Source organism: Plecotus auritus (assembly GCF_963455305.1).
Source record: "Plecotus auritus genome assembly, chromosome: 9".
In the NCBI taxonomy this organism is placed as follows: domain Eukaryota; kingdom Metazoa; phylum Chordata; class Mammalia; order Chiroptera; family Vespertilionidae; genus Plecotus; species Plecotus auritus.
In genome coordinates this window covers 136,967,188-136,983,318 of record NC_137783.1, presented here as the reverse complement: position 1 = coordinate 136,983,318, position 16,131 = coordinate 136,967,188, and the positions used below count along the sequence as shown (strand labels likewise).

At 37.0% G+C, this 16,131-nt stretch overlaps 3 protein-coding genes across 3 annotated transcripts; all 3 read left to right on the top strand.

Moving 5' to 3' along the window:
- Positions 1–151: 151 nt before the first annotated feature.
- Positions 152–1,096, top strand: LOC308258011 (olfactory receptor 5D13-like; the record flags this gene model as incomplete). The annotated part of the gene is made up of 1 exon (XM_080688242.1): positions 152–1,096. The coding sequence occupies one exon, from the start codon at positions 152–154 to the stop codon at positions 1,094–1,096; it is 945 nt and encodes a 314-aa protein (XP_080544368.1).
- A 4,702-nt stretch (positions 1,097–5,798) lies between these two features.
- Positions 5,799–6,737, top strand: OR5D14 (olfactory receptor family 5 subfamily D member 14; the record flags this gene model as incomplete). Its single annotated transcript, XM_080688254.1, has 1 exon — positions 5,799–6,737. One exon carries the CDS (start codon positions 5,799–5,801, stop codon positions 6,735–6,737), a length of 939 nt encoding a protein of 312 aa, XP_080544380.1.
- A 6,673-nt stretch (positions 6,738–13,410) lies between these two features.
- LOC308258021 (olfactory receptor 5D18) lies at positions 13,411–14,352 on the top strand (the record flags this gene model as incomplete). The annotated part of the gene is made up of 1 exon (XM_080688252.1): positions 13,411–14,352. The coding sequence occupies one exon, from the start codon at positions 13,411–13,413 to the stop codon at positions 14,350–14,352; it is 942 nt and encodes a 313-aa protein (XP_080544378.1).
- Positions 14,353–16,131: the final 1,779 nt, after the last annotated feature.

The window sequence follows — 16,131 nt, the reverse complement described above, 5'->3', positions numbered from 1 at the left end:
ATACTTTCGACAATAAAGATAAAAAAGAAGTTAATATAGCTTAATGTTTTAGCACAATGCCTGCCAAATGGTAACTATTATATAAATGTATTGTCATTATTGTCATTGTTGTTATTTTTATCATTATTTCAGATGTTCTCCAGCAACAACCATGTTGTTAACTGAAGGAAATCGGAGTGCTGGAGCCACATTCACTCTCTTGGGCTTCTCAGATTTTCCGGGTCTCCAGGTGCCCCTGTTCCTGGTATTCCTGATCATCTACATGGTCACGGTGCTGGGAAACCTGGGCATGATCATGATCATCAGGACCAGTCCCCAACTCCACACCCCCATGTACTTTTTTCTCAGCCACTTGTCCTTTGTAGATTTCTGTTATTCCACTACAATTACACCCAAGCTGCTGGAGAACTTGGTTGTGGAAGAGAGAACCATCTCTTTCCCAGAATGCATCATGCAATTCTTCTTGGCTTGTTTATTTGCGGTGGCAGAAACATTCATGTTGGCAGTGATGGCCTATGACCGATTTGTGGCAGTGTGTAGCCCTCTGCACTACACGGTAGTCATGTCCCAAAAGCTCTGTACATCACTAGTAGCTGGCCCCTACATCCTAGGAATAGTATTTTCTCTGCCACTCACCTATTTTCTCCAGGCATTATCCTTCTGTGGGTCTAACATCATAAATAATTTTTTCTGTGAGCACTCTGCCATTGTTTCTGTCTCCTGCTCTGATCCCTACATCAGCCAAGTGCTTTGCTTTGCCATAGCCATATTAAATGAGGTGATCAGCCTGGTAATCATTCTCACTACTTATGTTTTCATCGTTGTCACTGTCATAAAAATGCCTTTAGCTAGTGGACGCAAAAAAGCCTTCTCCACTTGCGCCTCTCATCTCACTACTATCACCATTTTCCACGGGACTTTCCTGTTCCTTTATTGTGTACCCAACTCCAAAAACTCAAGGCTCATAATCAAAGTAGGTTCTGTATTTTATACAGTGGTAATTCCCATGCTGAACCCTCTGATATACAGTCTCAGAAACAAAGTTGTAAATGAGAGTGTCAGGAAGTTAATTCATCACTCGATAAAATTTTGTTGAAGATTTATATTTCCAAGAAATTTGATTTACTGTATTGAGAATTGTTTAGTGCTTCTAGTAGAGATGATGATTTAAATTACTTAGTCAATTCACCAGAATTTTAAATCTCTTGCAATAACCACTATGTGATAATTTTTAAAAAAATATATTTTATTGATTTTTTACAGAAAGGAAGGGAGAGAGACAGAGAGTCAGAAACATCGATGAGAGAGAAACATTGATCAGCCACCTACTGCACACCTCCTACTGGGGATGTGCCCCAGCCAAGGTACATGCCCTTGACTGGAATTGAACCTGGGACCTTTCAGTCCGCAGGCTGACGCTCTATCCACTGAGCAAAACCAGTTAGGGCGATAATTTGATTTCTATTCATTTCAGTGTGAATTGTAAGTGAAGTGACGTAAGTGTTGTAGGTTGAATAATGTCCCCCCCAAATATCCATGTCCATCCAGAAACTCAGAATGTGACACTATTTGAGAATAGGCTCTTTGAAGATGTAATTAAGGTAAAGATTGAGATGAGATTATACTGGAATAGGGTGGGCCCCAAATCCAAATGAGCATGTTCTTATTGAGAAAAGAACCCAAGGAGACACACAAGGAAGAAGGCTTAGTGAAGATGGAAGCAGAGATTGGCATTTTGTTGCTACCAGCCAAGGCACTCCAGGAACCACCTGAATGCAAAGGATTCTCTCCTAGCATCTTCAAAGGGTGCATACCCTGCCGGCACCTTGATTTCAGGCTTCTGGTCTCCAGAACTATGAGAAAACAAATTTCCATTGTTTTACACAACCAACTTTGGGGCAATTTACTGTAGCAACTCTAAGAAATTTACTTAACAGTAAATATGAGACCATAAAATCCAAATTTCTTGACTCTTAAGTTGGCATGGCGAATTATTTTTTAAATCATTCTTTAATTCCATTTAAGCAATGGGAATGTTGAGGTTATAAAGAAGTTCTGAAATGTTGTAGCTAGGAGTGTGAATATAGAAGACTAGCAATGAGAACCTAGAGACACAATCTCTCAGATCTGGTCAACTTCTTGGGGCTCTCTGCAGGGCCTCATGTACTTTTATTATAGTGTAGGAAGTGATATTAAACATGATGACTCTGAATATCAAGTAAAAATGTTGATTTTATAGAAATTTCTAGAAGGATTACCAAAAATAAGAAATCTGGTAGTTATTAATCTTGCAATCTGATGTGTTAAACTTGATTTTGTAATTCTATTTGTTAACACAGAGGATATCACAATATGTTTCAGAAATAGTTTGCATAATTTTGATTTGTTTTTAAAGGTTAACTTTTAATTAATTACACATTTTACCTGCATGGCATATCAGCCAGGCAAGTACAGTTATTGCAACTGTTTTGATTGAAATGTCCTCTACATTGATTATTCATCTGCTGGCCTTAACCCGGTGTGTTGATTTTGAATAAAATTTTCTGACTTCACTTTATACTATAAAGATATATCACAAAACCTCGTCTTGTATGTGTGAGCAAGTAGGCAATTGTAAAACATAAAGTAAACACATTTTGTTTTTAATTTTCTTCAGTTTTAAACCAGGGTTTCCACGTAACTTTATCATAATATCCAGACTTATTTAAGGGGATATATAGTGCACAAAAGATGCATTCTTCTGTTTGCTCTTACCTCCTAAACCACATGCAATTCAAAGAAAAAAAAGAAAAAGGAAAAAAATCATTCTTAGCAGTGCTGGTTTATAACCACTTCCTGGCTGCTGGAAGTCTCTGCCTTACACAGTTGCCATGTCCCAGAAGCTGTACTCCATCCTTCTGGCTTAGTGCTACACCTGGCCTCATTACAAGGCTGCAATCATTTGGGGGCTCTTCTGGGTCTAATCTTCCAAAATGATGTCACCGTTTTGTTAGGTGACATGGTGCTGGCTGTTGGCTGGGTGTCTCAGTATTCTCCCATGAAGTCTCTCATCCGCTAGTAGGATACCCTGGCTGCCTTATGCAGCAACCTCTGAATAGTGTTTGGAGAGACTGGAAGTAGAAGCTATGAGGCATCTTGGTGCCTCTGCTCCAGAATCTATTTAACCTCACTCCCAACACATTTTCTTGCTAAAACAAGTCACAATTCCAGCTTGCTGAACCAATCCCTGTGCTCCCTAGTGGAAGTATTGCTCCTCTAAACTATTACAGCTCATGGTTCCCCTTATGGGAAGCAGAGATCTAGCTTGTGGATCATTATGGATTAACAGGTAGAAGAGCCACTCCCATTTCCACCCCTCACCCATAAATTCTGGGTCCCATAAATTACTGGAAAAATAGCAGTTGTGTACTGGTTGCAGATTTAGAGCATATAAACATTCCGGAGGCCTTTACTCCATCCCTCTAAAGTATTGCCAACAGAGCTTGTCCCATAACTGAGGTTTGAAAGGCTATTCTAATATTCCAGGCACACTGTTTGAATTACTGAATACTAGGTGAGTTGTTCTTCACCATGGTCTTTCAGGGACACCCTAGGATAGGTCTGTAGTGTTACAGCTGTACATTTTTGTAGAATCATCTAAAAATAAGGCCCCAATGCTTTCTTCCATATTCAGGTTGTCATAAAAAAATTCCTCATGAGGATACATTATAAGTTCAATCTTTGAAGGACAAAGCAACAATAGTATGGATCATGGGCACCTGAACCACTTACTATGTAAATTACTTGTGTCTTCAGGATCAGGAATGCTATCGACTGCTGTGTATGCCTAATGTTATGGGTTGGTGGGATAGACAACACCCAGCTGAGGAAGTATAGGTTGCATAGTAACTTGGTAACCTATGGTCACTCATTTAATCCCTATTAGGGTCCACTAAAAAGTCAGAAGCTGTTTCTCAAAAGGTGAATAGTTATTTGCTATGGAAGTTACTGCTTTGTTTTAAAATTCTAATGGTCTAATCCAGGGGTCCTTAAACTTTTTAAACAGGGGGCCAGTTCACTGTCCCTCAGACCGTTGGAGGGCCAGACTATAGTTAAAAAAAACAAACTATGAACAAATTCCTATGCGCACTGCGGGCCCGGGTCGAGTCAGCAGCTAAGCAGGACAGGCAGCGGCACCCGGTGGGCCGCATGTGGCCCGCGGACCATAGTTTGAAGACCCCTGAATTCACTATAGGTGCTTAACCAAAGTTCTGCACAATCCTTATCTGTGAATACACTTCAAGGACAATCATATAATCAGGTCATTGGTCCGAAATAACACAGAAGCTGGCATGGCAGACTGGACTTGGCGTTTCTCTTGTTTTGGGATTCACAAAAAATAGATGATATTTTGAGTAACTTTATAAATGGGTTGGAGTAACTTGCCTAAAATGGGTGTATATTATCCACCAAATCAAAAGAGGCCTCCTGAATTTTGGTGTAGAGGAGGCAGAATTTTAGAAATACGGCTTTACCTTAGTTTTATTAATTCTAGAGGGCATTTGGTTGTGTTCAAACAAAGGCTGGTAGTCCATTTCAAGCAGCAATTTTTCTATGTAATTTCAAAGAAATTCTAGTCATTAAAAATGGCACAAGGGACTTGGCATTTGCCTTAATTACCTGTTTTGATGCTTGTGAGAAATAAGTTGCTAGGGATTCTCCAGGGTTTGAGTCCCCAGGGCTACAAGTTAGATATAAGGGCCTTGATGCCTCCATTACACTCAGCTTATGAGAACAGGGTGGTGGCCTGTTCCTCTGTAGCAGGTAAGTTTATTCAGATTTCTATGAAACAGTGAACATATTTTCTGAATGTGATGATAGGTTTGGTTTTTTTTTTAATAGTCACTGAAATGCTATCCAATTCTGAGTCTAATTACATTAAAGAAAGAAGTTAACACTCGTGGAAATATTTGGCTTTAAGTCCATTGACAACCTTTTCACAAAGAACAGAGTAAACGTTCTACATATATACTCATATCCTCCTTATATGCACTTTCTATTGGTATATAAATTTTCACAAGAAAGAGTATTCATTAGTTCTGAGAGAACTCTACATGACAAATCTTGAGACCCTTAAGAGATGTATCTATACAATGTCTGGGCTGTAGTAGAAGCTAACTCTTAGGCTATAAACCCTAATAAAGTGTATATTATACTCAGAGGTCAAAGGAGCCATTGTTCACCTCAACCCCTCAGTAGCTAAGGTATTCAATGAAAGAAGTAGCCTTTTCTAAACAAAAGATGCTAAGTTGGGATTGATATTATTTTTTCCTAGATTTCTCTAATATTTACTTTATCCTTAGAATAGAAATATATTCTCTTGAAGATTTTAGTTGATTTATGTGGACAGGCAGAATACAGTAGCATTATATGTTCTTTTTTGAGGCAAGCATTTCACCATTTTCCCACAGACTCACCATACATTTATGTGCAAAAATTTTTATCAGCTGTGTGCATATTATGCTACTAGCTAGTGTGGATGTACACACTGCAATTGGATAAGCATTTCTTATGGAAACACAAATTGCAATGGAAGTGCAAAGAAGTTTTAGAGACTCAGCTTGGTTTGTTATACCTGTAGCAATAATCTGCATGAGACATGTTCTGTATGGAATAAAGTAGGATCCAAACTGCTTTTTTATCATTTTCTTTGGTCTACTGTAGAAATTCATGATATGTCTGTTGCCTACTGCCATAAATTTCTTTGACAGGAACAACTCTCTTCCCCCACCCCTCTCTTCAAATGTACTGCTGCAGTGATGGCTGCTAGAAATAGGAGTGTGGAGACAATCTTTGTCCTCTTGGGTTTCACAGATTACCCAGAGCTTCAGATCCCCCTCTTCCTCGTGTTTCTGATCGTGTACATCATCACTGTGGTAGGCAACCTTGGAATGATAATAATCATCAAGATTAACCCCAAATTTCACACCCCTATGTACTTTTTCCTTAGTCACCTTTCTTTTGTTGATTTTTGTTACTCTTCCATCGTTACTCCCAAGCTGCTTGAGAACTTGGTCATGGCTGATAAAAGTATCTTCTATGCTAGCTGCATGTTGCAGTACTTCCTATCCTGCACTGCTGTGGTGACTGAGTCCTTCTTGTTGGCGGTGATGGCCTATGACCGCTTTGTGGCCATCTGCAATCCTCTGCTCTATACAGTGGCCATGTCACTAAGGCTCTGTGCCTTGCTGGTGGCTGGGTCATATCTCTGGGGTATGTTTGGCCCCTTGGTACTCCTTTGCTATGCTCTCCAACTTAATTTTTTTGGATATAATGTAATTAACCACTTTTTCTGTGAATATACTGCTCTCATTGCCGTCTCGAGGTCTGATACACACATTCCCCACCTGCTGCTCTTTGGTTTTGCTACCTTCAATGAGGTGAGCACACTACTGATTATCCTCGCTTCATATGCTTTTATTTTTGTGACTGTACTGAAAATCCGTTCTGCCAGCGGGCGTCGCAAAGCCTTCTCTACCTGTGCCTCCCACCTGACGGCCATCACCATCTTCCATGGGACCATCCTTTCCCTCTACTGTGTGCCCAACTCCAAAAACTCTCGGCAAACGGTCAAAGTGGCCTCCGTCTTTTACACAGTGGTCAACCCCATGCTGAACCCTCTGATCTACAGCCTGAGGAATAAAGACGTGAAGGGTGCCTTCTGGAAATTCATAGACACAAAAGTTCCATCCCACTGAACCAACCTCAAAAGGTGTTTTCAATCCCAATGAACAATAGGAGCTTATAACATGTCTTAGATAGCATATATTTGCGTGAGGTTTTTATAGGTGGCTGTGATGTTAATATATTGTGGATTGGTTAGCTCAGATCCCTTGATGATGCCAGAAAAGTTAATTTTGGGATGGATTCCATAGGATTTTGATCTGCAAAACATTTATTTCTTCAAATTCTATAAAAAAAAACACACAACAACCACACATAACAATACTACAAAGCTGAGAGAATCATCTTTACTCACCTTAGAAAAGGCCTTTTTGCTTTGTTACTGCAAGTGACCATGGGTAACTTGCCTTTAAATGTATTTGTGTTGTGTGTCACTAAAGCATTGTGTCTTTGTTGGGAGATACAGATGGATATGCTTTTTGATAAAAGGGGTAATAAGCCTTTTCTGACACCTTCCTTCCTGCGAATTCTATGAATGGACAGCTTGTGTTGAGAAGTACATTGGGCAAGGATGCTTACACCTGTTGTGTGGATGATGACACAGAAGATCAAGAAACTAGTCTAGAAATGACTAAAATGGTTGATTTAAGACAGGAACTTACTGTTTACTCCAAAACTAGTGCCCTTTTCACTATAATACCTCTGAGGCTATTGGTGTGAGAGGTCATGAAAATTAATTTTGTCATTTGGAATGGCAATTCCTGGAGTCACTTTAATACTTCTAGCTGTGCTTGGATATTATTTCTCAAAAGGCTGCATGCCCAGTATTATCAGGTCTGGGAATGTCTTAAGCATTATCTAGTCTAGTTCATATGTATCAGAGTGAATGTAATATACATTTTATCAGGAAATATTAAGAAATCATATTTCAAAATTTCTGTTCTAATGTTTTTATGAATGGCTAAACAAGCACAAATATCCAGTAACAAATACCTTAAAAATCAGAGCAAATTATAGCAGTAAGGCTATCCCTATAGAATTTAAAATGAATTATAGACATTTATTATTAAAACAGTGTCATATTGGAACAAACATATAGCCATGTGAGAAAAAGATAAAATTAGATATTGTCTTTATTTCACATGCCTTAAGAGCTCTAACTACAGCTTTAAAATTTAGATTCCATAAATATACAAAATTTCTTGGCAAAAACAATAGAAAAATATTAAATTGACAAAAAGCACCACCTATATCACATAAAAGGTTTAAAATTACACTGATAAAGCTTTTGGTTCTATCATCCCAGATAATTTCTGAAGACCTGAAATTATTTCATAGTTACTTTTAAAATTAAAGAATACTGCAATAACATTCTACTAGTATTATTCTATATTTTGTTAGTATTCTAAGGAATACCAACTTAATTATATAAATACATCTTAAAGGACACCCATTGATACACCCAGATTGGCTTCCTTCTTTTTCTTTCTGCCATAGATAATGTCATCCTGAAATATCCATGTTATATTTTTGATAAAGGGATTTAGAAAGTATAGAACAGCAACACAAACTGCAGAATTATTGAGATACATAAAAAAGCTGACTATTTGACAATGAGTTGTATTTGCTGTACTCTTTGCTACAGACTCAACACTCTTCCCCCAGTTACTTGAATAACTTCATAATGGTCTATGCTCAAATAGCACCTCATTGTGGTCTTGCCTAACCTCTCTAAGAGATCAACCAAGGAACTTGTATGCATATATGCATAACCCATGGACACGGACAATATTGTGGTGAAGGCCTGGGGTGGGTGGCTGGGTGGGCTACAAGGGGTCAATGGGGAAAAAGAGAAAACATATGTAATACTTTTAACAATAAAGATAAAAAAAATAAATACACCACCAAGAAAATATAAAAAAATGATTCCTTCAATTATATATATTTCAGCATTAATTATTATCAGAAAATGATTACATATTTATTTGTTTTTGTATTTTCCATTAAGTATAAATTTGTTGATAAAGGGATATTCTTTCTCTCTTTTTCCTCTGATACCAAAGATAGTATCTGTCTCAGGATATGTCTATAATAAATATTTGTTTCTTGAATGAATAAAAGAATGATTGAATGAGTAGTTACATATTCTCATTATGTGCTCAAACTTCCTTTTCCTGATCCTGCACCAGAAAGAAAAGTTAGCAAAACAGTCACTTTGTTAATTCTGATCAGTGAATATACATCCTTCAACCAGTCTATTTTCAATGGTATTGCTTGTTACTACAGAGAGATTATATATCCTTTGAGATGAAAGTTTTAATATAATTTATATCTGTATTATTCTTAAATCAATAGCATAGTCTTGAATTTAGTGGGTATGCAAAAGTGTTTGCTGAATGAATGGACAGGATAAAACTTTGGTTTTAAGATGATCTAAAGGATAATATTTGAGATGTTCTTTCCCATTTGTAGACAATTTCACCGTGCTGTATTTGATTTTAAAAATTTAAGATTTCTATTGTAATAAACCTGACAAGAGATAGAAAATTCAATAGAGTGGACACTTGTTTTATTTTATTTTGACTGTCCAGTTTTAATAATGCCTTCTAAAAACATTCTTTCTGAACTATCTCTTCTCTGCATTCAAATTCCTCATAGTTCTAGTATTTTTGCCTCTATCCCAGTTCCATGGAAGGTCGTATTTTTCATTCAATAAAGATTCATGGTACTTTGTGATAGTCACTGATCTAGGAGCTTGAACTATATCAGTAAAGAAAAGCCAATAAAAAAAATCCCTGTTTTTCTGGAGCTTTTGTTCTAGCAAGAGGGAATAAACAATATATAATAAATTCAATAAATAAGCATTAAATATATATTTGAACCATGATAAGTACTTTAAATGCTAAATTGGGAAGTAGGGTAACCCAGAAGTATAATAGCATGGTAATTGAAGGTTTCACTAAAAATGAATTTGAGACAAATGCAGAGACCTGGTATTATGCTAAGCAAAATAAGCCAGTCAGAGAAAGATAAGTATCACATGATCTCACTCATATGTGGAATCTAATGAAAAAAACCCCACAAAAACTGATGAACAAAATAGATCCAGAGGCATAGAAGCATGGAAAAGACGTGAATCTCAGAAAGAAGATCGGGGTGGGTGGATGGGTGGGGAGAGATTAACTGATTAACTTTTTATGCATATATGCATAGCCCATGGATACAGACAATAGTGTGGTGAAGGCCTGGGAGGGGCAGGTGTAGGGTGGAGGGGGTCAATGGAAAAAAAGGGGGGCATCTGCAATACTTTCAACAATAAAGGTAAGTTAAAAAACAAAGAAACAAACATGCATCTGAGCAAATACTTGGAAAACATTCCCTGAAGCACTATAGAAATTATCTGGGATGATAATAGTAAAAAAGGCCATAAGGAATGAATGTGTGTTTTTTTTTTTTTTTTGGTTTTGTTTTGTTTTTGAGAAGTAGCAAGGAGGTCTGACTAGCTGGAGAAGATGGAGGAGGGAAAAGATAATAGAATAGAAGAGATCTGAAGGGGACTAGATCATTTTTCTGATTGAATATTGAACTTTGTAAATGTCTCTGCTTTAACTCTCAATGAATCATGATGACCTAACTGATGCATTTCACACTTCTCCAACACAGAGTGGGTGGAATGGAGGAAGAGGGTTATTCCTGGCATATAGTAGTCACTTGGTTAATATTCGATAATGAGGACTTTTATAATTATGTAATTTTGGTAACTATAGGAAGGTATAGGAGTGATCAGGGAGCTGGGGGAAGTGACTTTAAAAGATAAATTTTTATATGAAATGCCCTTCGTGCTGCTCCATATTTCCAGTACATAAGAATAACATCAGAGAAAAGTGATTAATTTTAATTATTTCATGACCTCAAGAACATGAGACAATGGAGAGTCTCTAGGGCCCATATCCCAAAGGTTGTGATTATAGATATAAGAATATATGTATTTCTTCCAACCAGGAGAGGTCCTACCTTTGCCATCAGCAGGTTTGTTTTAAGATTCAAAAGACAGATTGATATTAATTTCAATGTATGGTATTTAGAAAACAATGTGAGAGGGGGACATTTACCCTTTAGATCTATGCAGTTCTTGAGAAATATTTAGTCACTGCAAAAGTTACATAACTGAATATGGCAGGAAGAGGATGTGCCATTCTCCTACAGAGCTTTGCAATCAGAAGGCCTGCCTCAGCTGAGCTCCCCAGTAGCAGCCCCATGAACAGCGGATGCCTAGGGTGGGGGTAAGAAGAGCTTGGAGAATTTTGGAACTGTGCATTGTCTTGCTTCTATAATTTCTTGGAGGAGTAATCAAGGTAGACACACAAGTATTTAAGTAAAATGAAGTAAGCAGAGAATAAACAGACTAGTGAAAAAATTAAAAGATACCAGCTTTAATTAAGATTGTAAAGCAGGACACATTGGCCCTTGAGAGCAAAAATTACAACAAAATGGAGGAAAATTATAAGAAAGAATATTTCAGCTATTATATTTCCTGGATTCAAATATATAGAAAAATTTACTAGTAGTTTAATAATAGCTTTTGGGACATTACATTAAATATAGCATTACTTTTTTTTCTTTATTGATTAAGGTATTACATATGTGTCCTTAGCATTAATTCTTAATGGACTTAGATAAATTAAGAATTGTATTAAGAAAAAGTGTGATAGTGAGAATGTCTGGCTTTGTGATGGATTGTCTTTTGAGGTTGTCTTTAATACTCAAACTTATGAGAATATGAGCAGGTAGGACCCTGGAGTGTCTCAGTTTCACATATGATCTGATACCTTCACTGATGGGCCATCTGAAGCTATTTCATGGGTTGTGGGACCTGAGAGAACCTTCCTAGAAATAATAGATAGAGGTTTTCCTGTATGGGAGGATCTTAGAGATGTTAGGCAGCAATTAGAGAAATATAGGGTCAGGCAAAAGTAGGCTTTTGTCCTGTAAAGTTGTGAGTGTGTAATATTTTTAAGCATAACATTTTTTAAGCATACAGAGTTTATTCTTTTTTTAAAAAAATATATTTTATTGATTTTTTACAGAGAGGAAGGGAGAGGGATAGAGAGTTAGAAACATCAAGAGAGAGAAACATTGATCAGCTGCCTCCTGCACACCCCTACTGGGGATGTGCCTGCAACCAAGGTACATGCCCTTGACTGGAATTGAACCTGGGACGCTTCAGTCTGCAGGCCGACGCTCTATCCACTGAGCCAAATAGGTTAGGGTCAGAGTTTATTCCTGTATTATTACTTATTAAGTATTGTATTATTTTCTACACAAACCTACTTTTGCCTTGTGTAATTCTGTATTACTATTTTGTCTCATAAAATGACTTTCTAGTACAGTTTTTAATTCTCCTTTACAGGTGATATAGTGACAGAATGAACATTTTACAGGTATTGAAGGAAGGGGGGATGGAGAGGGAGAGAGAGAGAGAACCCAGGAAAGGGAAGTCTCTAAGTTAGAGTCTTTATAGTTATTATTCCTGGGAGAAAAAAACAACAACACCCTAAATCCCTTTCTCAGTTCATATTGCTGCTGCTTTCAGATTTCCACTATCACTGGGCTACTGCTCATACACATAATGTCTGCAGTTTGTCATAACATATGTCTATTAATAAAGGGAACACCTTAGCATCGACCTTGAACATGGATCAGAGTACAGCATAAAATATGGACATATTGCTGGGAGTTTGTAAATTAGGGTTTAGTCATAGCCATTTAAATTGGTCCTAATTTGCATGTCATTGGGAAAGTCAAAGTTTCTCCAGTTTCTGTTTTATCACCTCAAGAATAAGAAAGCAGACTAGATTACCTATTATCTGTCCTAATTTTATTATTTCTCAAGCAGTGGGGAAGTATTGACAACTAGGACTCCCTGCATTGAGGACAATGCTTTCTGAAAAAAGTAAAGATTAATTTTATATCAGACTTACTGGATCAAAAAAGGAAGAGATTAGCCTGGCTGGTGTGGCTCAGTGGTTGAGCATCAACCTATGAACTAGGAAGCCACGGTTTGATTCCTGGTCAGGGCTCAAGCCCAGGTTGTGGGCTCCATCCCCAGTGTGGGGCATGCAGAAGGCAGCTGATCAATGATTCTCCCTCATCATTGATGTTTCTATCTCTCTCTCCCTTTCCCTTCCTCTCTGACATCAATAAAAATATATTTTAAAAAAGGAAAAGATTAAAGTGCTATATGAAATTAACAATAAAGGCATAAATTTAAAGTGTTAGGAGTATTCATTCTTAATGTCACAGTGTGAATGTATGAAGCAAACAATAATTTTAGAAATTTCTCATTTTTATTGCTGATTGCAGGGTTGACAAAATCAGTAATGTTAAGCTTATCTTTTATGTCATTAAAAAAGGAGAGCTGAAAGTGTTATGGGTGGATTTGATTTAAAATACCATAAATCCCTTGATCTCATACTATTTTTAAACATTAAACAGTACAATTGAGAACTTAGAAAATTAATTCAATAATTGTATTTTTTATGTACAGAAAAATTTAAAAAATGTTATCATGCTTAAAAATATTACACATTCAGCATATTTTGCATAATAAACCCATAGAAAAATTCTGAAAGATATTTTTGCTTCATTTACCAGTTTGATAAGGAATATTAACCCAGCTTTTTATACCCTCACTTGGTTTAATATTTTTCTTTTCAGGACTCATTCAGATTCTGAGAAACAGAAACCATGATACTGTCGGGGAGAAATAAAAGTGGGACCACGTTCATTCTCTTGGGCTTCTCAGATTACCCACAACTGCAGGTCCCCCTCTTCTTGATTTTTCTGGCCATTTACAGTGTCACTGTTGTAGGGAATATTGGGATTATTGTCATCATCAAAATTAACCCCAAGCTGCACACCCCCATGTACTTTTTCCTCAGCCACCTCTCATTTGTGGATTTCTGCTATTCCTCCATCGTTGCCCCCAAGACCCTGGTGAACCTAGTCATAGAAGACAGAACCATTTCATTTGTAGGATGTGTAGTACAATTCTTTTTCTTTTGTACCTTTGTGGTAACGGAATCCTTTTTATTGGCTGTGATGGCTTATGACCGCTTTGTGGCCATCTGCAACCCTCTGCTCTACACAGTTGCCATGTCCCAGAAACTCTGTGTATTGCTCGTGGTCGGATCATATGCATGGGGAGTAGCATGCTCCTTGATACTCACATGTTCTGCTATCAAGCTATCATTTGAGGGGTTCAACACAATCAACCACTTCTTCTGTGAGTTCTCCTCACTGCTCTCCCTCTCTTGCTCTGATACTTATGTCAACCAGTTGCTGCTTTTTATTTTTGCCACCTTTAATGAGATCAGCACACTACTCATTATTCTCATGTCCTACGTATTTATTCTTGTCACCATCCTCAAGATGCATTCAGCCGGGGGTCGCCGCAAAGCCTTCTCCACCTGTGCCTCACACCTGACGGCCATCACCATCTTCCACGGCACCATCCTTTTCCTCTACTGTGTGCCCAACTCCCAAAACTCCAGGCACACAGTCAAAGTGGCATCTGTGTTTTACACAGTGGTCATCCCCATGTTGAACCCCCTGATCTACAGTATGAGAAATAAAGATATCAAGGATACAGTCAGCAAGCTAATGGACACTAAAGTCTTTTCTTGTTGAGCATATTGTTTTAGTAGAGTTTGTACCTACATGCAAATAAAGTATGTCCTTAAAGGTTTATTTTAAAGAGATGTTTTTTAAATTGTTGAAGAGCTAATGTTGTACAGTGGAAAGGACATGGATTTTGATTCAGAGACCAAACTTAAGTCTGTCTCTTACTGAAGAAAAATCATCAGTGTCTTTCACTTTAATTTTTCATTTATAAATTTGAGATATATAAGCTGGCTCCTAATCTGATTGTCAAGATTAAAAGATAGTATAGATAGCATGTGGAATACCTTATAGAATCCCAATAAACATTAATTTCATCCCTCTTTTATATAACATGCCTGGAGTAGACTAGGCCTTCAATAAACAGATGGATTTCTCTTATAAAAATACAAATAGCAGTTAAGATATCACAGTCTTCATTTTCAAGGAATGCAACATCTAGTGTTGACAGTAGGGCAATGAAGAAAGTGGCCATTGTATACGGTAGAAAATAAGTATCATAAAGGGTTTGAGAGAAAGAAAAGTTCAAATCTATGTAGGGACTTTGGAGAGATGCCTTCATAAAATAGGTATTGTTTGCACTTGGCCTTGGATAGAGAATAGACAGTTTCAAGAGACACATTTCAATAAAGTAGGAGTTTTATTCAGTAGACAAAAGCCTAACAAAATAAAGAGTTCAGAATGTAATACTGAGTCAATGACCAAACAGATTTTTAATTGAGAGAATACTGCATAATGTGTGTGTGTGTGTGTGCATCTACATGAGTTGTATTGTATATCTAGGTAACTTGGCATGACTGGGAAATTGAAACTACGTGGTCTATATCCTGAATGTGTTTTCAGAGGAGCTCCAGTGTGGCAGTATAATAAGATATGATAAGTTCTACCAACCACTCAAAAATGGTAGATTTGATCTCAGAAAATCTTAGAAACAAGAAGTAAGCATGTTTAGAGCCTGCCCTACCTGTATTGCAAGCTATTTTTCTGCCTATGAAAAGATAAAAAACATTATCAGTCCTTTACTATTTTTGTCTGAACATTAGCATAATCTCTGAATCCTCAAACTGAACTCCCATCTTTAAAAAATGTGCTTGGAAGTGCCCTAAGTGTTGAAAACTAATTGTCTACACAATCTTATTTGAGATAAAATGGAAACCAGAGCGTTGTTAGCATTGAGACCTGTTCAAACTGGCCAATTAAAAATACCTGATGTTGTTAACATCATCATTTTTGCTTGAATAACTTGTACACGCTCCTGCATTCTCTCTAATCATTAATGTAACGGATGAAATAAATTTCCAGTTGTTTAGGCAAAGAAGAAAAATAAACTGGAGAACAATTTTATATGGGCTCAATAAAGTTATTTGGAATATTTGCATCATTTTGAACTTATCATCATTGTTAAATGTTTCATTGCCATGCATTATTTTATAAATAGTTAATTAAATAACCATTGTGTACACAGAATGATAAAATACGTAAGAAATATTGTTGTAGGTATCTGATGCCTAATCAGGGAATGCTTTCCTCTCCTACTGATTTCTCTTTCTCTGGGTGTTTACAAAGTTATCTTTCTCTACACATCTGGAACTTATACAATTTTTAATTGTCTTCCAAATTAGAAAATTATTTATATTAACCTCAAATGGAATCAATAAAGGGTAATCCCTTTTTATATAGAATGTTATTTATTTCCTCCTGCATGGGCTAAGGAGGGTCATATTTTGTGGTAGAATAATACAACCCATTTGGCTTTTACTCTCAGGAAACAGGCCCAAATTATTTCAA